The sequence below is a fragment of the Mustelus asterias genome, chromosome 27, assembly GCF_964213995.1.
Source record: "Mustelus asterias chromosome 27, sMusAst1.hap1.1, whole genome shotgun sequence".
Classification (NCBI taxonomy): domain Eukaryota; kingdom Metazoa; phylum Chordata; class Chondrichthyes; order Carcharhiniformes; family Triakidae; genus Mustelus; species Mustelus asterias.
The window spans coordinates 42,520,677-42,542,856 of NC_135827.1; the positions used below are offsets into that span (position 1 = coordinate 42,520,677).

Here is a 22,180-nt window from a genome sequence, read left to right on the forward strand (position 1 = left end):
TGTCAGGAGATACTGGATAGGTGCAGGAAATATAGGGTTGTTGTAGTGGGAGACTTCAATTTCCCTGGTATAGACTGGAAATCGCTGAGGGCAGGGACTCTGGATGGTGAGGCATTTGTAAAATGTGTACAGGAGGGTTCGTTGGAACAATATGTGGACAGCCCAACTAGAGAGGGGGCTATACTGGACCTGGTGCTGGGGAATGAACCCGGTCAGGTCTTCAAAGTTTTGGTCGGGGAACATGTGGCAAATAGTGACCACAATTCTGTTAGCTTTAGGATAGTGATGGAAAAGGATGAGTGGTGTCCCAAGGGTAAGGTGTTGGATTGGGGGAAGGCTAACTTTATTGGGATCAGGCAGAAATTGGCAGCTCTTGATTGGGAGAGGCTGTTTGAGGGTAAATCCACATCTGGTATGTGGCAGTCTTTTAAGGAATGGTTGTTAGGGCTACAGGACAAGCATGTGCCTGTAAAAAAGAAGGATAGGAAGGGTAGGATTAGAGAACCGTGGATAACCAGGGAAATTGAGGGACTGGTCAAAAGGAAAAGAGAGGCGTATGTTAGGTCCAAGCAGCTAAAAACGGAGGGAGCTCTGGAAGAGTATAATGAAAGTAGGAAAATACTCAAACGGGGAATTAGAAGAGCAAAAAGGGGTCACGAAATGTTCTTGGCAGACAGGATTAAGGAGAATCCCAAGGCATTTTATTCATACGTTAGGAACAAAAGGGTTGTAAGGGAAAAAATCGGACCTCTCAGGGACAAAAGTGGGGACTTATGCTTGGAGCCCAAAGAGGTAGGGGAGATCCTAAATGAATACTTTGCGTCGGTATTCACTAAGGAGAGGGATGTGTTGACTGGGAGTGTCTCGGAGGGGAGTGTTGAACCGTTGGAGAAAATCTCCATTACAAAGGAGGAAGTGTTAGGTTTGTTAGAGAATATAAAGACTGACAAATCCCCAGGGCCTGATGGAATCTATCCAAGGCTGCTCAGGGAGACGAGAGGTGAAATAGTTGGGCCTCTGACGCAAATCTTTGTCTCGTCACTGGACACAGGTGAGGTCCCAGAGGATTGGAGGATAGCCAATGTGGTCCCGTTATTTAAGAAGGGTAGGAAGGATAACCCGGGTAATTATAGGCCGGTGAGCTTGACGTCCGTGGTGGGGAAGTTGTTGGAGAAGATTCTTAAAGATAGGATGTATGCGCATTTAGAAAGGAATAAACTCATTAACGATAGTCAACATGGTTTTGTGAGAGGGAGGTCATGCCTCACGAACCTGGTGGTGTTTTTTGAAGAAGTGACCAAAATGGTTGACGAAGGAAGGGCCGTGGATGTTGTCTATATGGACTTTAGTAAAGCGTTTGACAAAGTCCCTCATGGTAGGCTAGTGAAAAAGGTTGGATCCCATGGGATAAAGGGGGAGGTGGCTAGATGGGTGGAGAACTGGCTTGGTCACAGAAGACAGAGGGTGGTAGTGGAAGGGTCTTTTTCCGGCTGGAGGCCTGTGACTAGTGGTGTACCGCAGGGCTCTGTATTGGGACCTCTGCTGTTTGTGATTTATATAAATGATCTGGAAGAAGGAGTAACTGGGGTGATCAGTAAGTTTGCGGACGACACAAAACTGGCAGGACTTGCAGATAGTGAGGAACATTGTCAGAGGCTACAGAAGGATATAGATAGGCTGGAAATTTGGGCAAGGAAATGGCAGATGGAGTTCAATCCTGATAAATGCGAAGTGATGCATTTTGGTGGGAATAATGTAGGGAGGAGCTACACGATAAATGGAAGAACCATAAAGGGTGTAGAGACGCAGAGGGACCTGGGTGTGCAAGTCCACAGATCTTTGAAGGTGACGTCACAGGTGGAGAAGGTGGTGAAGAAGGCATATGGCATGCTTGCCTTTATAGGACGGGGCATAGAGTATAAAAGTTGGGGTCTGATGTTGCAGATGTATAGAACGTTGGTTCGGCCGCATTTGGAATACTGCGTCCAGTTCTGGTCGCCACACTACCAGAAGGACGTGGAGGCTTTGGAGAGAGTACAGAGGAGGTTTACCAGGATGTTGCCTGGTATGGAGGGGCTTGGTTATGAGGAGAGATTGGGGAAACTGGGGTTGTTCTCCTTGGAAAGACGGAGGATGAGGGGAGACTTAATAGAGGTGTATAAAATTATGAAAGGCATAGATAGGGTGAACGGTGGGAAGCTTTTCCCCGGGTCGGTGGTGACGTTCACGAGGGGTCATAGGTTCAAGGTGAAGGGGGGGAGGTTTAACACAGATATCAGAAGGACATATTTCACACAGAGGGTCGTGGGGGCCTGGAATGTGTTGCCGGGCAAGGTGGTGGAGGCGGACACACTGGGAACGTTTAAGACTTATCTAGACAGCTATATGAACGGAGTGGGAATGGAGGGATACAAAAGAGTGATCTAGTTTGGACCAGGGAGCGGCGCGGGCTAATTGTTCCTGGTTTCTCGTTTCAAGGCTTCATTCTACGATCATCTTGCTGGTGCCAGTACAGAGTGAGACTGCGGATAGTTGGGAACCTGTCTCGGGGGCAGGGGATTCATATGGTGTTCGTGGAAGTGGAAATGACTAGGGTTGGGAAGCATTTTCCGATCGGGGCCATTGTGATCTCCTGGACTCGTTTCGATCGCCTCAGGGGGTCGGAGAGGAATTTCCCAGATTTTTTTTTCCCCATATTGGCCCTGGGGTTTTTCACTCTGGGTTTTCGCCTCTCCCTGGAGATCACATGGTCTGGAATGGGGGGGTGGGGGTAAGTTAATAGGTTGTAATGAACAAAGCATCGTAGCTGTGAGGGACAGCTCGGTGGATAGGATATTGGTATGTAGATAGGCTGGAAAATTGGGTGGGGATCCTGGATTCAGGATTCAATCCTGGACCGGGGAGCGGCGCGGGCTTGGAGGGCCGAAGGGCCTGTTCCTGTGCTGTATTGTTCTTTGTTCTTTGTTCTGCACACTTTGCTCTGCCACTCATCTTAGTGTCATCTGTGAATTTTGACACACTACACTTGGTCCCCAACTCCAAATCATCTACATCAGGAGGCTGTGAGTTTAAGTATCATTCCAGCAATTCAAGGACATCATCCCGGCAGTAGTACTGAGGTAGTGCTGCGCTATCAGAGGTGCTGCCCTTTGGATTAAACAATAAACCAAAGCCTCTCCTCTGCCCTCTAAGGGGACAGAAAAGATTTGTGGCAGTTTTCATCAAAAAGCAAGAATGCTCTCCCTGGAGTTCTGGCAAATTCATTTTAACATTGAAACCAGAGAAATGATTTTTTTCTGAGGGTTGGTCGTCTGGAATTCTCTTCCTGTAAGAACACACGCAGCATCATTAAATAATGTTAAGGCTGAATTAGGTTCGTGATTGACAAAGAAGTCAAAGAGTGGTTGACAGAAAGGTGGAATTGAGGCTACAATCAAATTAGCCATGATCTTATCAAATGGAGCAGGCGCGAAGGCCCAATGGCCTACTCCTGCTCCTGATTTGTAGGTATGTATGTTCTTATGTAGATTGATTATATTCCTGAATCAACAACTAAAAATGATTGCCTATTTAATATCACATTGCTGTATAAAGTAGCACCATATTTCCGACATTACATTACTCCTGCTTGGAGTATGTGGCCGGGGTGGGTGGGGTTGATAGAAGATCTCGGTCTTCTTCAGACTTATTGTCAAGCCAAAGTGTTCTGGGGCTAGGGCAAAATGATTCAAAAGCAGCTGACTGTCCTCCAGAGTGTGTGCTCTGAGAGAGTGCAATCATCCAGGAACAAGAGTTCACACAACAGCTATTCAGGAAACTTTGTACAAATGTTGAGTCTTTGCTAGTTGAAGAGGTTGCCATCTGTCCTGAATTTATATTTCTGCATCAAGATGCTGAGTGCATTTTCGAACACAAACCCGCCTCTGGTCACTCCAAGATTCCTCAGCAATTATCAGCAACAGAGCCTTCTGTTCAGTACAGAGGTTTTGCTATTTTGCTATAAATTTGCTATCCTCTCCACATTGCCTGACAAAAACAAGCTCAGTGTTTGTCAGGCTCACTGACAGACTTTGGAAAGAGCATAGAGTTTGTCTCAGAACAAAGATCAAAGTCCACCAGGCAGTGTTTGGAACATCACTAATTTATGGGTGTGAGACTTGAACAACCTCCCAGAATCACATTTAGCAACTAGAAGCATTTCACCGTCACGATCTTTGCAACATCAGATGGCAGGGCAAATCCCCGACACTGAGGTTCATGGAAAATGCTGCTAGCCTGACATCGAGAGCATATTCAGCTTCCCTGGGCCAGTCCTGTGGTTCTCATGCAGGATTCCGGCATAAAGGCAGCATTCCACGCCAGCCGAGCATGGGAACCTGCACCACAGGATGTCCCAAACTTAGATATGAAGACAATCTGAAAGCCAACCTCAGTGATTGCAAGCTGGATCCCAATCAATACATGAGGGGAAAAATCTTGGCCAGACCAAATGGAGAAATCCATCATCAAACGAATTTGATATTTGAAGATGCGAATCAAGTGCCTTCAGGACCAGTGATTCCAGTGCTTACAACGACCATCCATCCCTCCAACACTGACTTCATCGGCAGTATTTGCGATTGGTTATGCAAATAGAGACATGGCCCGATGTCACACAAGATATCAACCTTAGAGTGTTAACTGGTCTTGTACTTTTTAAACACTCATCCATTGAAGTTACAGGACAAACATAGAAAATAGGGGCAGGAGTAGGCCATTCGGCCCCTCAAGCTTGCTCTGCCCATTCAATATGATCATGGCTGATCCTCTATGTTCTTCTCATATGCCTTGATACCTTTAGAGGCTAGAAATCTATCTATTTCCTTCTTGAATGTATTCAGTGACTTGGCCTCCACAGCCTCCTGTGATAGAGAATTCCACAGATTCATCACCTCTGAGTAACGAAGCTTCTCCTTATCTCAGTGTTAAATGGCCTATCCCGTATCCTGAGACTGTGACCCCTTGTTCTAGACCGCCCCCCTCCCCAGCCAGAGGAAGCAACAACCCTGCATCCAGTCTGTCTAGCCTTGTCAGAATTTTACAAGTTTCAATTAGATCTCCACTCATTCTTCTAAATTCCAGTGAATACAGGCCCAGTTGACCCAATGTCTCCTCATAAGTCAATCCTGCCATACCAGGAATCAGTCTGGTGAACTTCTGCTGCAATCCCGCTATGGCAAGTATATACTTTTTTAGGTAAGGAGCCCAGAACTACACACAGTACTCCAGGTGTGGTCTCACCAAGGCCCTGTACAGCTACAGTAATACATCTACGCTCCTGTACTCAAGTCTTCATGTAATGAAGGCCAACATACCATGTGCCTTCCTAACTGCTTGCTGTACCTGCATGCTTGCTTTCAGCGACTGTGTACTAGGTCACCCAGGTCCCCATGTACATCAACATTTTCCAACCTATCACCATTGAAATAATACTCTGCCATTCGGTTTCTCCATAACTTCACATTTATCCACATTGTATTGCGTCTGCTATGTATTTGCCCACTTTCTCTTCACATCCTCCTCACCACTCACATTCCCACCAAGTTTTGTGTCATAAGCAAACTTGTTTTTCTTATATAAGTTTATTTATTAGTGTCACAAGTAGGCTTACATTAACACTGCAATGAAGTTACTGTGAAAATCCCCACGTCGCCACACTCTGGCGCCTGTTCGGGTACACTGAGGGAGAATTTAGCATGGCCAATCCACCTAACCAGCACGGCTTTTAGACTGTGGGAGGAAATTGGAGCACCCGGAGGAAACCCACACAGACACAGGGAGAACATGCAAACTCTACACAGACAATGACCCAAGCTGGGAATTGAACCCAGGTCCCTGGCACTGTGAGGCAGCAGCTCTAACCGCTGTGCCACTGAGCCACCTGCTTGCAAATATTACTTTTGTTTCTCTCATCCAAATCATTGATGTATATTGTGAATAACTGGGTCCCATGCACTGACCCGTGGGACTCCATTTGTCACTGCTTGCCACTTCAAAAAAATCCTACTCTCTGTTTCCTGCCTGCTAACCAATTCTCAAACTGTGCCATTATATTACCTCCAGTCCAATGCACTTTAATTTTGCACACTAATCTCTTAAGTGGGACTTTATCAAGAGCTTTCTGAAAATCAAAATACACCACATCCACTGGTTCACCCTTATCTATTCTACTAGTTACAGCCCTCAAAAAAACTCCAGTAGGTTTGTCATGCATTATTTCACTTTCATAAATCCATGAGGGCTATAAACAAGCAGATAAGGGATGCGTGTAAAAACGGAACGGCAATAATCATGGGGGACTTCAACATGCACATTGACTGGCAGACTCAAGTCGGTAAGGGTGGAATGGAGGAAGAGTTCTTAGAATGCTGTCGGGATAGTTTCCTTGAACAGCATGTTACGGAACCGACGAGGGAACGAGCTATTTTGGATCTGGTATTGTGTAACGAGGTAGGTAGAATTAAGGATCTTATTGTGAAGGACCCTCTTGGGTCTAGTGACCACAATATGGTCGAATTTCTGATTCAGATGGAAGAGGAGAAAGTTTGGTCTCAAACCAGTGTCCTCTGTTTGAACAGAGGGAAATATGATAGGATGAGGGATGAATTGGCTAAGGTAGACTGGGAGAGCAGGCTGGCAGGTAGGATAGCTGAGGAACAGTGGAGGATTTTTAAGGAGATCCTTTTCAGTTCTCAGCAAAAATATATTCCAGCAAAAAACAAGGATTGTAAGAAAAGGGAGAACCAGCCGTGGATAACGAAGGAAATAAAGGAGAGTATTAAAATAAAAACAGCTGCGTACAGAGTGGCCAAAAATAGTGGAGAAACAAGTGATTGGGAAAAATTTAAGAAACAACAAAGAGAGACTAAGAAAGCGATAAAGAAAGGAAGGATAGACTATGAAGCTAGGCTAGCAATTAATATAAAAAATGATAGTAAAAGTTTTTATAAATATATAAAAAGGAATAGAGTGGCTAGAGTGAATGTTGGACCCTTGGAGGACGAGAGGGGGGAGTTAATAGTGGGAAATGAGGATATGGCTGAGTCTTTAAATAAGTTTTTTGTGTCGGTCTTCACGGTGGAGGACACAAATAGTTTGCCAAATATTAACGATAGAGGGTTGGCAGCAGGAGAAATACTTAATACAATTAATGTTACCAGAGAGGCAGTGCTGGGTAGACTAATGGGACTGAAGGTGGACAAGTCCCCGGGTCCGGATGGAATGCATCCCAGGGTATTGAAAGAAATGTCAGAGGTAATAGTGGATGCGTTAGTGATTATTTATCAAAACTCGTTGCATTCTGGGGTAGTGCCGGTTGATTGGAAAACGGCTAATGTTACGCCGCTGTTTAAAAAAGGAAGGAGACAAAAGGCGGGTAACTATAGGCCGGTCAGCTTAACGTCTGTAGTAGGGAAAATGCTGGAATCCATTATTAAAGAGGAGATAGCAGGGCATCTGGATAGAAATGGTTCGATCAATCAGACGCAGCATGGATTCATGAGGGGAAAGTCATGCTTGACGAACATGTTGGATTTTTATGAAGATGTGACTAGGGCAGTTGATGGAGGAGAACCGGTGGATGCGGTGTTTTTGGATTTCCAAAAGGCGTTTGATAAGGTGCCCCATAAAAGGCTGCTGAAGAAGATTAGGGCACACGGAGTTGGGGGTAGTGTGTTAAAGTGGATTGGGGACTGGCTATCCGACAGGAAGCAAAGAGTCGGAATAAATGGGTGTTTTTCCGGTTGGAGGAAGGTAACTAGTGGCGTGCCGCAGGGATCGGTACTCGGGCCGCAACTATTTACCATTTATATAGATGATCTGGAGGAGGGGACGGAGTGTAGGGTAACGAAGTTTGCAGACGACACAAAGATAAGTGGAAAAGTGAATCGTGTGGAGGACGGAGAAGATCTGCAGAGAGATTTGGACAGGCTGAGTGAGTGGGCGAGGATATGGCAAATGGAGTATAACGTTGATAAATGCGAGGTTATACACTTTGGAGGAAATAATAACAAATGGGATTACTATCTCAATGGAAACAAATTAAAACATGCTACCGTGCAAAGGGACCTGGGGGTCCTTGTGCATGAGACGCAAAAGCCCAGTCTGCAGGTACAACAGGTGATCAAGAAGGCAAATGGGATGTTGGCCTATATTGCGAGGGGGATAGAATATAAAAGCAGGGATGTCTTGATGCACCTGTACAGGGCATTGGTGAGGCCGCAGCTGGAATACTGTGTGCAGTATTGGTCCCCTTATATGAGGAAGGATATATTGGCATTGGAGGGAGTGCAGAGAAGGTTCACCAGGTTGATACCGGAGATGAGGGGTTTGGATTATGAGGAGAGGCTGAGGAGATTGGGTTTGTACCTCGTTGGAGTTTAGAAGGATGAGGGGGGATCTTATGGAGACTTATAAGATAATGCGGGGGCTGGATAGGGTGGAGGCGGAGAGATTCTTTCCACTTAGTAAGGAAGTTAAAACTAGAGGACACAGCCTCAAAATAAAGGGGGGTCGGTTTAAGACAGAGTTGAGGAGGAACTTCTTCTCCCAGAGGGTGGTGAATCTCTGGAATTCTCTGCCCACTGAGGTGGTGGAGGCGACCTCGCTGAATATGTTTAAAGCGCGGATGGATGGATTCCTGATCGGTAAGGGAATTAAGGGTTATGGGGATCAGGCGGGTAAGTGGTACTGATCCACGTCAGATCAGCCATGATCTTATTGAATGGCGGGGCAGGCTCGAGGGGCTAGATGGCCTACTCCTGCTCCTATTTCTTATGTTCTTATGTTCTTATGTTGACTCTTTAATACCGTTTAATCTTTTCTAAGTATCCTCAACAATAGACTCGAGCTTTTCCCTACTACTGATGTTAGGCTGACTGGTCTCTAATTCCCGGATTTCTCTCTCCTTCCCTTTTTAAATAGTGGGGTTACATTTTCCACCCTCCAATCTGCTGGGACTGTTCCAGAATCCTCAGAACTTTGGGAGGTAGAATCTACTATTTCCATGGTCACTTCCCCCTGGGATGTAGATTCTCAGCCCTGGGGATTTACCGGCTTTCAGTCCCATTCATTTCTCCAACACTATTTTTCAGGTAATACTAACATAGAACATAGAACATTACAGCACAGTACAGGCCCTTCAGCCCTCGATGTTGCACCGACCAGTGAAACCAATCTAAAGCCCCTCTAATCTACACTGTTCCAATATCATCCATATGTTTATCCAATAACCATTTGAATGCTCTTAATGTTGATGAGTCCACTACTGCTGCAGGCTCTTACTACTCTCTGAGTAAAGAATCTACCTCTAACATCTGTCCTATATCTCTCACCCCTCAATTTAAAGCTATGTCCCCTCGTGCTAGCCATCACCATCTGAGGAAAAAGGCTCTCACTATCCATCCTATCTAATCCTCTGATCATCTTGTATGCCTCTATTAAGTCACCTCTTAACCTTCTTCTCTCTAACGAAAACAACCTCAAGCCCCTTTCCTCATACGATTTTCCCACCATACCAGGCAACATCCTGGTAAATCTCCTCTGCACCCTTTCTAACACTTCCACATCTTTCCTATAATACGGCGACCAGAACTGTACGCAATACTCCAAATGTGGCCGCACCAGAGTTTTGTACAGTTGCAGCATGACCTCCTGGCTCCGAAACTCAATCCCTCTACCAATAAAAGCTAACACACCGTACGCCTTCTTAACAACCCTATCAACCTGGGTGCCAACTTTCAGGGATCTATGCACATGGACACCCAGATCCCTCTGTTTATCCACACTACCAAGTATCTTACCATTAGCCCAGTACTCTGTATTCCTCTTACTCCTTCCAAAGTGAATCACCTCACACTTTTCCGCATTAAACTCCATTTGCCACCTTCAATTCCTCCTTCTCACTAGTCCCTTGATTCTTTAGCATTTCTGGCAATCCATCAAAACAGTAACCAAGCTTCAAAAACACTTCACTGGTTGCAAAGCACTCAGACATCCGGAGATAGCGAAAGACAATAGAGAAATCAAGTCTTTCTTTCAGTTTTCCATGGCTTTCTTGTAGTGACAATGTGCTGAAATGTCCCTGAAATTTCAATCATGCTCCCATTTTCATGAGGAATTGTTCAAAATAAATGACGTATCAATCAGATAAATCCCACAAGAGAAGTTACAGATGCTGCCATTTACATTATTTTGTTTTGTGACGTCAACAAGGGTGGATCTGGGATCTACCAAGAGAACATGAGGGAGCACTGAGATTTAACTCATTCACCATCTGGAGACTGACAGAGGCCTCTGCCCTACTGGTTTAACAACTTTCATTTTCAGCTCAAACATTAGGACACTGAAATAAGCAGCTAAATTATAATAAAATTATTCAAAGATCAGGAATAATAACTCCAGATTACTTGTCACTATTCGCACCATTATCCATTAAGAGAACGGGCGTAACTATTAAAACAAAGGGTTCTCACTGGGTTTAAACCTTTTCCAGCCAATGCAAAGCCTCAAATATGAAGACTGAGAGGGTCACAATTACCATCATTGTTCAGACAGAGGATCAAACTCCTTCCTCCACATTGTAATGAAACAGCTCCACTATCCATGAACTCAGTGTGTAACGTGGAAACAGTCACAGAAAGATGCAAGAAAGTGAGGCAACCAGTTTCTCACATAAATGGGAATAGAATTGTGAAATAAGTTATCAAGGAAGAAACCTGAAGCAGAAAATATTAATATATATTCAAGAGACGACGAGATAAATTCCTGGAGAAAAAACAATTAAACAGGAAAGAACTCATTAATATAGCAACTTTCACAAACTCAGGATATTTTAAAGCACTTTGCAGCCAGTGAAATACTTTGCGATGCAGTCACTGTTATTATGTGAACAGAAGATCCCATAAATAACAATAAAATAAACAGAGGGTGTGATATGTTTTGCTGGTGTAGATTAAGGGACAAGTATTGATCAATCTTTCATATCCGCCCAAGCAAACAGATAGAGCAAACTGCAGTTTAACATCTCCTCCGAAAGTCAGTGCCACTGACAATGCTGCACTCCCTTTGCACCAACGACCATCTTCGGTTATGAGCTTAAATGCTGGACCAGTGCTTGGTCTCTCAGCCTCTGACTCAGAAGTGAAAATGCTGACACAGGGTACAACTAACATTTGAAAACCGGTTTTATCCACGAAAAAGACTAGCTCACTGGGGTTTTACTCTTCCAAAATAATTAGATGTTTTAGAGTGAAGTTACTAAAGTGTTGTCAAATTTTAAGAACTGCAGAACCTAGATATAATTTTATTTATACAATAATCACAGTTTGAATGTGATGGCATCTTTATAACAAGCGCCCAAATCATCACTTGAACACAATTGAACAAATATGCTGTCCGACTTGGAATTGATGAAGAGTTCAAAGGTCAAGAATTAGATCTTTAATGTATTCAAACAAAGTAAACAAAGGGACAGCTCATTCTTTGCGACTGTAATTAAATGCTAAATCAATTCTCCCCAGTTTTCCATTTAATGATCAGCAGTGAAATCCAATACATTTTAATTAATTTTAAAAAGCTCCGAGATCAAATGGAAAATCTCATCAAGATCTTCCCCAGTGTGATGGGAAGGGAACACCAGGTTATTCCTATGGATCCAAACTCACACACATGCTGGCCAGCTAACTTTATTTCTGCATTGCTGCAATCCAGGATGTTAATTGCTTTGCTGAGCTGCTGAACAAAGCTTAATATCAGCAACAGCCACCACCAGCACCTGTTTCCTGTTGCAGAGCATGCATGTGTAACAGCACAGGTACAGCAATCTGAAGATTAGAATCAATGCATTGTACTCTGACAGCTTTACCAGGTGATAAAGGGAATAGAATTTGATTCAGTTGACAGTTTATTTCAATTAAATAGGTCAGGGATCACAACTGTAGATGACTAAGGCCAGTTCTTAGTTCAATGTCAGTGATGGTTCCTTCCCCAGAGGATAGGGGGGCCAGATGTGTGACGGGCGCGGGTTTGTCAACATTTTCAGGCAAGAGTTGGAACTGGAATTGATTAGGGCAGACATCAATATTTATTAAAGTTCAGTATTGTAGTGCAGAGAATCCAGGGCCAGGGAGATCTCCTGAACCAGCTTTGATCAGGGAGATCTCCTGAACCAGCTTTGATCATGGGGGTGTGGGGTACGGGGGCCGCTAAGGAATTTCCCCGATTCGTCTTCTTCCAATTGGCCGGTTTATTAAAAATTCAGAATTGTTTTTACCTCTCCGAAGAGATGGGAGAGTTCGTGGGGCGGACAGCGTGTACACTGTGGGACAGACTGTGTGTATATTGTGATACACCGGTTATCAGATTGTGTGGGTCAGGCTGGGCGGACCAGAGGATATTTTTCATGTCACTCTTTGGAGTAAGCGGCGTGCGGTCATTGAGGGGAGACATCGGCCTCAGCGAAACAGAGAACGAGTGACCATATTTGGGAATTTGGTTCAAAAGGGAGTTTGGTGCGTGGGAAAAGAGGTGTTTTAGATTACTTTTACTGTCAGAAGTAACCTGTGCTGCCTGGGGAATTTGGAGGAGGACTGGGAGGAATTTTCTTTTTCTTACTCTTTTCAGTATTTGATTTCCAGCTTTTTCCAGCAGAAGGAGCAGGTATTAATAGAAATAAGTTTGATCAGTATTGTAAAGTTTACTGGCAGTGCCAAACATTCTGGGAGGTGTAGACTTTATGCATTATTAACGAATTAATTAGCTAACACATCCCAAGGCTTTTTATGCTCACTCAAGGACAATGGAGGGAAGTTATGCATGGAGCCATAGGATGTAGGTGAGATCCTTAATGAGTATTCTATATCGGTATTCACCAGGGAGAAGGACATAACAAATGTTGAGATCAGGGATAGATGTGTGAATGCTCTAGTGAATGTTAATATATTGAAAGAGGAAGTGTTGAGTATCCTAAATTGCATTATTGTCGACAAGTCCCCGGGGCCAGATGGGATCCATCCCAGGTTACTGTGGGAGGCAAGGGAAGAAATAGCTGGGGCCTTAACAGATATCTTCACAGACGAGGTTCCAGAGGACTGGAGAATAGCCTTGTTTAAGAAAGTAAGCAGGGATAATCCAGGAAATTATAGGCCTGTGAGCCTTTGGAGAAGACACTGAGGGACAAGATATATGCACATTTGGAAGAAAATTGACTTGTTAGTGACTGGCAGCATGGTTTTATACAGGGACGGTCATGTCTTAGTGGAAGATCATGAGCTTTGGTAAAGGGTCATCTGGACTCGAAACATCAGCTCTTTTCTCCTTACAGATGCTGCCAGACCTGCTGAGATTTTCCAGCATTTTCTCTCTTGGACCTGTCTCACCAACGTGACTAAGTTTTTTGAAGAGGTGACAAAGATAATTGATGAGGGAAGGGCTGTGGATGTAGTTTATATGGACTTTAGTAAGGTGTTTGATAAGGTCCCACATGGCAAACTGATACAAAAACTAAAATCACATGGGATTCGGGGTGGGCTGGCTAGATGGATACAGAACTGGCTTGGTTATAGAAGACAGAGAGTAGCGGTGGAAGGGTGTTTTTCAGAACGGAGATCTGTAGCTAATAGTGTTCTGCTGGGATCAGTGCTGAGACCTCTGTTGTTTGTGGTATATATAAATGATCTGTAGGAAAACGTGGATGCTCTGATTAGTAAATTAGAAGATTGGTGGAGTTGCTGATAGTGCCAGGGATTGCCAGAGGATACAACAGGATATAGATAGATTGGAGACTTGGGCACAGAAATGGCAGATGGAGTTTAATCGGACAAATGAGAGGCGATGCACTTTGGAGGATCAAATTTAGGTGTGAATTATACTGTAAATGGCAGAACCCTTAGGAACATTAACATACAGAGGGATCTGGGTGTGCAAGTCCACAGTTCCCGAAAAGTGGCATAACAAGTGGCCAAGGTGATTAAGAAGGCGTATGGTATGCCTGCCTTCATCAGCTGGCACACTGAGTACAAGAGTTGGCAAATCATGTAGCAGCTGTATAAAGCCTTGGTTAGGCTGCATTTAGAGTATTGTGTGCAGTTCTGGTCGCCACACTACCAGAAGGACATGGAAGCTTTGGAGAGAGTGCAACGAAGGTTCACCAGGATGTTGCCTGGTCTCGAGGGTGTTGACTATGAGGAGAGGTTGAATAAACTAGGATTGTTTTCACTGGAAAGACTGAAGCTGAGGGGAGACCTGATAGAGGTCTACAAAATTAGGAAAGGCATAGACAGGGGTAGATAGTCAGAGGCTTTTTCCCAGGGTGGAAGTGTCAATTACAAGGGGACACAGGTTCAAGGTGAGAGGGGAAAGTTTAAGGGAGATGTGCAGGGGGAGTTTTTCACACAAAGAGTGGCGGGTGCCTGAAAAGGGCGGCACGGTAGCACAGTGGTTAGCACTGCTGCTTCACAGCTCCAGGGTCCCGGGTTCGATTCCCGGCTCGGGTCACTGTCTGTGTGGAGTTTGCACATTCTCCTCGTGTCTGCGTGGGTTTCCTCAGGGTGCTCCGGTTTCCTCCCACAGTCCAAAGATGTGCGGGTTAGGTTGAATGGCCAGGTTAAAAATTGCCCCTTAGAGTCCTGAGATGCGTAGATTAGCGGGTAAATATGTGGGGGTAGGGCCTGGGTGGGATTGTGGTCGGTGCAGACTCGATGGGCTGAATGGCCTCCTTCTGCACTGTAGGGTTTCTATGATTTCTATGATTCCATGAATGTGCTGTCAGAGGAAGTGGTGGAAGCAGGCACATTAGCAACATTTAAGAGGCATCTGGATTGGTACATGAATAGGGAAGGTATATGTTGTTCTCCCTGGAAAGACGGAGGATGAGGGGAGACTTAATAGAGGTGTATAAAATTATGAAAGGCATAGATAGGGTGAACGGTGGGAAGCTTTTCCCCAGGTCGGTGGTGACGTTCACAAGGGGTCATAGGTTCAAGGTGAAGGGGGGGGAAGTTTAACACAGATATCAGAAGGACATATTTTACACAGAGGGTGGTGGGGGCCTGGAATGCGCTGCCAGGCAAGGTGGTGGAGGCGGACACACCTTGAACGTTTAAGACTTATCTAGATAGCCATATGAACGGAGTGGGAATGGAGGGATACAAAAGAATGGTCTAGTTTGGACCAGGCAGCGGCACGGGCTTGGAGGGCCGAAGGGCCTGTTCTTGTGCTGTGCTTTTCTTTGTTCTTATGTTGGAGATGGCTGGTCTTATGCGGCGATTGCAGGTTGTCGGAGCTTCAGGATAGTGGTGTAATCCACGACAAACGTATTTGCAGTAAGTGTTGTGGCTGCAGGAACTTTGGCTCTAAGTTATTGAGCTGGAGGCCTGAGCTGCAGACACTGTGGAACATCAGGGAGGGGGAAAGGTATGTGGACACTTTATTCCAGGAGGCAGTTACCATCCTTACGATAGGGTCTTCTGATTTGGTCAGTGGTCAGGGACAGGGAGGGACCCAGAGGGCATGAGTGCTGGAGTGTCAGCCTCTGCAATTGTCCAACAGGTTTGAGGTTCTCTCAGCTTGTTTGGATGAGACTGGGGCTGCAGGGTGACTGACCATGGCACCATGGTACAGGACGCCATTCAAGTAGGGGAAGCACAAAATAATGTAGTGGTAGTAGGGATTGACATTGTTCGGCAAAGAGCCAGTGTCCAGATGGTTGTGTTGTCTTCCTAGTGCCAAGGTTCAGGCCATCTCAGAGCTGGAGGGGAACTTAGATAGGTAGAAAAGTAAGATGTGAAGAAGAAATAAGGAGGCTACAAAGAGATATAGATAGGTTAAGTGGGTGGGCAAAGATCTGGCAAATGGAGTTGGCAGGAAGAATAAAAAAGAAGTATGTTATCTAAATGGTGAGATTGCAGAGCTATGAGATGCAGAGGGACCTGGATGTCTTGGTGCATGAATCACAAAAGGCTAATGTGCAGATACAGCAAGTAGTTAGGAAAGTTAATAGAATGCTATTGTTTATTGCAAGGGGAATCGATTACAAAAGTAGGAAGATTATGCTTCAGTTATAGAGAGCACTAGTGAGATCACAACTGGAGTATTGTGTATTGGTTACCTGTTTAAGCAAAGATGTAAATACATTGGAAACAGTTCAGAGAAAGTTTACCAGACTAATAAATGGAATGAGCGGGTTGCCTTATGAGGAAAGGTTAGACAGGCTAGGCTTGTATCCACTGGAGTTTAGAACAGTAAGAGGCAACTTGATTGAAACATACAAGATCCTGAGGGGTATTGACAGGGTGGGTGGGGGGGATGCTGTTTCCTCTTGAGGGAGAAGCCAGAACTAGGGGTCACTGTTTAAAATTGAGGGGCTGCCCATTTAAAATGGCGATGAGGAGAATTCTTTTCTCTCAGAAGATCGAGAGTCTCTGGAACTTTCTTCCTGAAAAGGTGGTAGAAGCAGACTCTGAATATTTTTAAGGCAAAGATAGATAGATTATTGGTAAACAAGGGTGTGATTGGTTATTGGAGGTGGGCGGGATGTAGATCAGATCAGCCATGATTTTATTAAATGATGGAGGAGGCTTGAGGGGCTGAATGGCCTGCTCCTGCTCCTTGTTCGTAAGTTCATATGTTTGGAACATACTGGGGAACTTAAGAGTTAAATGGTTAGGTTAAGAGATAATAACTAATGGACAGACGTGGACAATATCAATGGAAAATTGAGCACATAAATCAGTATAAAACCTCCATTACTCCATTTTATTTTCACAGTGATGAATTGGAAAAGGAGGTGGTTTCAGAGAAACAGCTCCATAATTTACGACTTGACTGGTCAGCGTTTCAGTCCAGTGTCAATACAAGGGGTGACTGATGAGCCTTCACTTACTTACAAGACAAGGCCACTTGGGTTTAATGTCTGTGTGGGAATTACTGTCTAGACCTAGTAGTTAACACAAACGTCACCTCTACTGGTAAAACAGCCACATGAAACAGGGAAGCTCGATAATGGATATATGTTCTGGAATTCTCTTCCATCTTTGCTTCTTCCCTCTCACCCAAGTGGATTTTCTGATCAACATGAACCATGTCAATGCTGAGGAACATTTTCAGATTTCAAACACCACCCATTAAATTTATTTTCAGAACAGCTTACAGTCCAAATATACAGTAAAATTCTCCATATGCCTGAATCCAAAGTGAAAGGAGCATTTCTTATTGCACCAACATGAAAAGAAGATTGGCCTCTGCTTTGTACTGCCACCTGCCTGTGCACGCAAGGATAGGACCCACTCCAACTTGCTTTTATCCAGTATTTTCATGTAATAAAATATCCTGGTGGGCTTCACTTGAGCATAATCAGATAAAAATTGACAAAATCAATAAAGGAGATCTGGAGATGTATAATTAAAAGCAAGGTTAAAGATCTCCAATATCTTGAAGCAGAGTCGGGCTGGAGAACTTAACAGAAATACAGAGTAGTTAGGCCACGAGGGATTTGAAGATGAGAATGAGAAATTAAAGTTGTTGTCAAACGGGAGCCAATTTTTGATTTGATTTATTATTATCACATGTATTAACATCCAGTGAAAAGTATTGTTTCTTGCGCGCTATACAGACAAAGCAAGCCATTCATAGAGAAGGAAAGGAGAGAGTGCAGGATGTAGTGTTACAGTCATAGCTAGGGTGTAGAGAAAGATCAACTTAATGCGAGGTAGGTCCATTCAAAAGTCTGACAGCAGCAGGGAAGAAGCTGTTCTTGAGTCGGTTGGTACGTGATCTCAGACTTTTGTATCTTTTTCCTGACGGAAGGTGGAAGAGAGAATGTCCGGGGTGCGTGGGGTCCTTGATTATGCTGGCTGCTTTGCCGAGGCAGCGGGAAGTGTAGATAGAGTCAATGGATGGGAGGCTGGTGTGCGTGATGGATTGAGCTACATTCACAACTATGTTCACGATTGTAGTTTCTTGCGGTCTTGGGCAGAGCAGGAGCCCAGACCAAGCTGTGATACAACCAGAAAGAATGCTTTCTATAGTGCATCTGTAAAAGTTGGTGAGAGTTGTAGCTGACACGCCAAATTTCCTTAGTCTTCTGAGAAAGTAGAGGCGTTGGTGGGCTTTCGAAACTGTAGTATCAGCGTGGAGGGACCAGGACAGGTTGTTGGTGATCTGGACACCTAAAAACTTGAAGCTCTCGACCATTTCTACTTCATCCCCGCTGATGTAGACAGGGGCATGTTCTCCACTACGCTTCCTGAAGTTGATGATAATCTCCTTTGTTTTGTTGATGTTGAGGGAGAGATTATTGTCACCGCACCAGGTCACCAGATTCTCAATCTCATCTTAATTTTAATCAACAAACATGGGGTGCTGCGTGAACGGCACTTGGTGCAAGCTGGAATAAACGCAGCAGAGTTCTGGATGAGCTCAGGTCTTTGGGCGATGGATAATCAGAGGCCAGCTAGAAGAGCATTGCAATCACACAACATAAAGAATTGTGGGCCCAATCCATTTGCCTAGCTTCCTGTGACACTGCGTCAATGCGGCAATTTACCAATTATCACCATAACATCTGTGAGGGATACAGTCAGAATGTTCATCACAAAATGTCAGCATTCCATTACATCCCACACACTCACCTTCTCCAATAACCTCGCCTTTTCATCTGCTTTTAGCTGCATATGAGCTTCAATTAGGAGTTGTTTAGTTTCTGAATTGAGAAAAAAAAAGGTTTAAAGATCTCCATTACATTTCAAAGCACTTTATATAGAATCATAGAATCCCTACAGTGCAGAAAGAGCCCGTTCGGCCCATCGAGTCTGCACCAACCACAATACCACCCAGGCCCTACTAACGTAAGCCCACATATCTACCCTGCTAATCCCCCTGACACTAGGATCAATTTAGCATGGCCAATCAACCTAACCCACACACCTTTGGCGTGTGGGAGGAAACCGGAGCACCCGGAGGAAACCCACGCAGACACGGGGAGAATGTGCAATTGAACCTGGGTCTGTGGCGCTGTGAGGCAGCAGTGCTAACCACTGTGCCACCCAAAATATAACTGACTACTTTGAAATGCAATAGTTGCAGTTATAAAGAATCATAGAACCACACAGCGCAGAAGAGGCCTTTCAGCCCATCAAGTCTGCACCGGCACCACAAAGAGTTGGCTTTTATTTTGCACGCAACAAGATCCACCATATAGAGGTTAGCTAATGCTTTTATATATTTATTATTTCACTGATGTGAGTGTCACAGGCATTTATTGGCCATCCCTAATTGCCCATGGTGGTGTTAACTGAGGAAAGAATGTTGCTCTGGACCTCAGAGCTGAGATACCAGAAAACTTGCTTCATGTCATCAAATATTGCCAACTGAAACATCAGAACAGGTAGACAGGGCTCTGGTTTAACAACTTACAAGAACAGCTCCATCAACAATACAATATGCCAGCTGTATCTCTGTAGGTTGCACTCTTGCTCTGAGTCAGAAGGTTATGGGTTCAATTCTCACTTCAGGGCTTGAGCATAACTTCTGGTCTAACATTCCAGTGCAGTCCTGAGGAAATGCTGCACCAATCGATGCTACCTTTCAGATGAGATATTAAACCAAGGTCCCTCTGTCTACTCTGATGATGTAAAAGATTCCATGGCACAATTTTGAAGAAGAGCAGGGGCATAACCCCACTGTCCCGGCCAATCAACATCACTAAAAACAGATTAACTGGTCATGATCACATTGCTGTGTGTGGCATCTTGCTGAGTGAAACTGGCTGCCATGTTTCCGAAATTCCAACAGTGACGCATTTCGAAAGTACAGTAAGGAGTCTAACAACACCAGGTTAAAGTCCAACAGGTTTATTTGGTAGCAAACGCCACTACCTACCAAATAAATCTTTTGGACTTTAACCTGGTGTTGTTAGACTCCTTACTGTGTTTACCCCAGTCCAACGCTGGCATCTCCACATCATTTCAAAAGTACTTCATTGCAAAGGGCTTTGGGAATTTCCAAAATCAGGTGCTATATAGATACAAGTCTTTCTTGCAGCTGTGCTGAACCATCAAACTACAGAATCTAATATTCTACATTGAGGATTGAATCCACAACCACCACATTCAGAGGCAGCAGTGCCACCAACTGATCCAAACTGACAATGCAATGAGTTTGACCAGTGTGTTGGAACACTAACACATACTAATGTTGACACAGGAGTTTGTATTTACAATCTGCCACACACTGAGTTCCTGAATCACATTGATAGGGATTTGTGCAGTAACAACTTACACTTATACCACACATCCAAATGTCCCAAGGAGCACCACAGGAGCGCAATCAGACAAAAAGATCACAGAGTCCAAAGGAGGAGCTATTAAATGATCAAATACTTGGTAAAAGTAGATTTTGAGGAGAGTCTTAGGTTTAGGGAGGGAATTCCAGATCTTAGGCAATGGACAGCAGTGGGTGCAGCCGCCAACGGTGGGACAAAGGAAATGCAGGAATAACCAAGACACCAAGAGGAACACAAAGCTCTTTGAGGCGGTTACAGGGATTGGCAGGGGCAATCCAAGAAGGAATTTGAAAATGAGGATGAACATTGAGGTAACACTGGACTGGGAACCAATGTTGGACAATGAGTGCAGCAGCAATGAGTAAACAGGATTTTATAAATTAGGATACAGTCTTTGGGTGAGGTCAGTTGGATGGAGGGAGGAAGATGGGAAGTAGCCAGGAGAATACTGGAGCAGTTGGGTTTATTGGTAACAAAAGCACAGATGAGGGTTTTTGCAGCAGAGGCTGGGTGTATTTTAGGGATGTTGAAGAAATTCTGAGGATGGTTGTTGCTTATCTTGTCACCAATTCAAAGAAGCAATGATAAAATCTGACTTCCTGGCAGAACTAGAAGGAAATCAATGACTAACTTTGTACTGTGAACTGCTTCACTTGACATGGTCACTCTTACTGAGAGGAGCTATATATTCCAAATGTATTTATTGAATTTAAATTCTACCAGTTGCCATGGTGGAGTTTAAACCCCTATCTTAGAGCACTAGCCAGGGCCTCTGCGTTACTAGTCTGTGATTATCACCATGCCACTGTCTCTTAGTGGGGTTATGTTTGCATCAATTGAGTGAGGCCATTTATTTGGTTTTAGTTTTTGGAGATAGAATTATGAGGTTAGACCAAAAAAGGAGAGGCCTGTATACTAAAGTAAAGTTTATTTATTAGTCACAAGTTGGCTCACATTCACACTGCAATGAAGTTACTGTGATCATCCCCTCGGCGCCTATTCGGGTACACTGAGGGAGAATTTATCTTGGCCAATTCACCTAACCTGCACATCTTTGGACTGTGGGAGGAAACTGGAGCACCCGGAGGAAACCCACGCAGACACGGGGAGAACATGCAAACTCCACACAGACAGTGACCAAGCTGGGAATTGAACTCGGGTCCCTGGCACTGTGAGGTAGCAATGCTAATCACTATGCCACCGTGTCGCCCCCTGGTAAACTGGTAGACATGTTAGTTATTTGTTTTGTTTTGGTGGGGTGTGGGTGAGGTGGAGTGGAGGGCGTTGGGCAGTTTGTGCTGATGGAAAATGCAAGAATTTCTACTTAGGATTTCTTGAGTTCCAGGCACAGGCAAAATGTCAGTTACTGTCACTGCAACTTTCCCCAAGTGAAAAGGCTGCACTCTGCCACAGAGGAGAAATTTCCTTCCTATTACAGCTAACGAGAGTTAAACAAGTCAAGATTTACTCTCCAATGGGTAGGACCAGCAATCACAATGCTGAATCCTTTAGGACTGCAAGATTGGTCATGGTTTCTGTGAACACACTGACTGAGATGCAGAAAGCAGAATCATTTCGGATTCCTTTTTGTCATAAGCCCTCCATCAGACAATGCCATTAATCCAGCGCTTTGCCTTTCTCCAACTCTGCCTCTTGCACGCTTTGTCCCGTTTCTATGCTTGCCTAATTTCTGTTGTCCCAACGTTGGAGGGTATGCCTTTAGCACTTGACCCTCCATTTTGGAACTCCCTCCTGAAACTGTTTTCCCTGTTTACCTCTCCTCCCCTCAGGTGGCCCTTAAAACCTACCACATTAACCAAGCATGTAGTCACCCACCCTAAAATCTCCTCGTTTGACTGTGTG

At 44.5% G+C, this 22,180-nt stretch overlaps 1 protein-coding gene across 1 annotated transcript in view; it reads right to left on the reverse strand.

Annotated features, from left to right (window-relative positions):
• Window positions 1-22,180, reverse strand: part of hoatz (HOATZ cilia and flagella associated protein) — a 57,358-nt gene that overhangs the window by 33,264 nt on the left and 1,914 nt on the right. Inside the window, exon 3 of the mRNA XM_078199159.1 lies at window positions 18,666-18,736. Within this exon, the coding sequence (XP_078055285.1) occupies window positions 18,666-18,736 (71 nt within the window). The remainder of the gene's footprint in view (window positions 1-18,665; window positions 18,737-22,180) is intronic.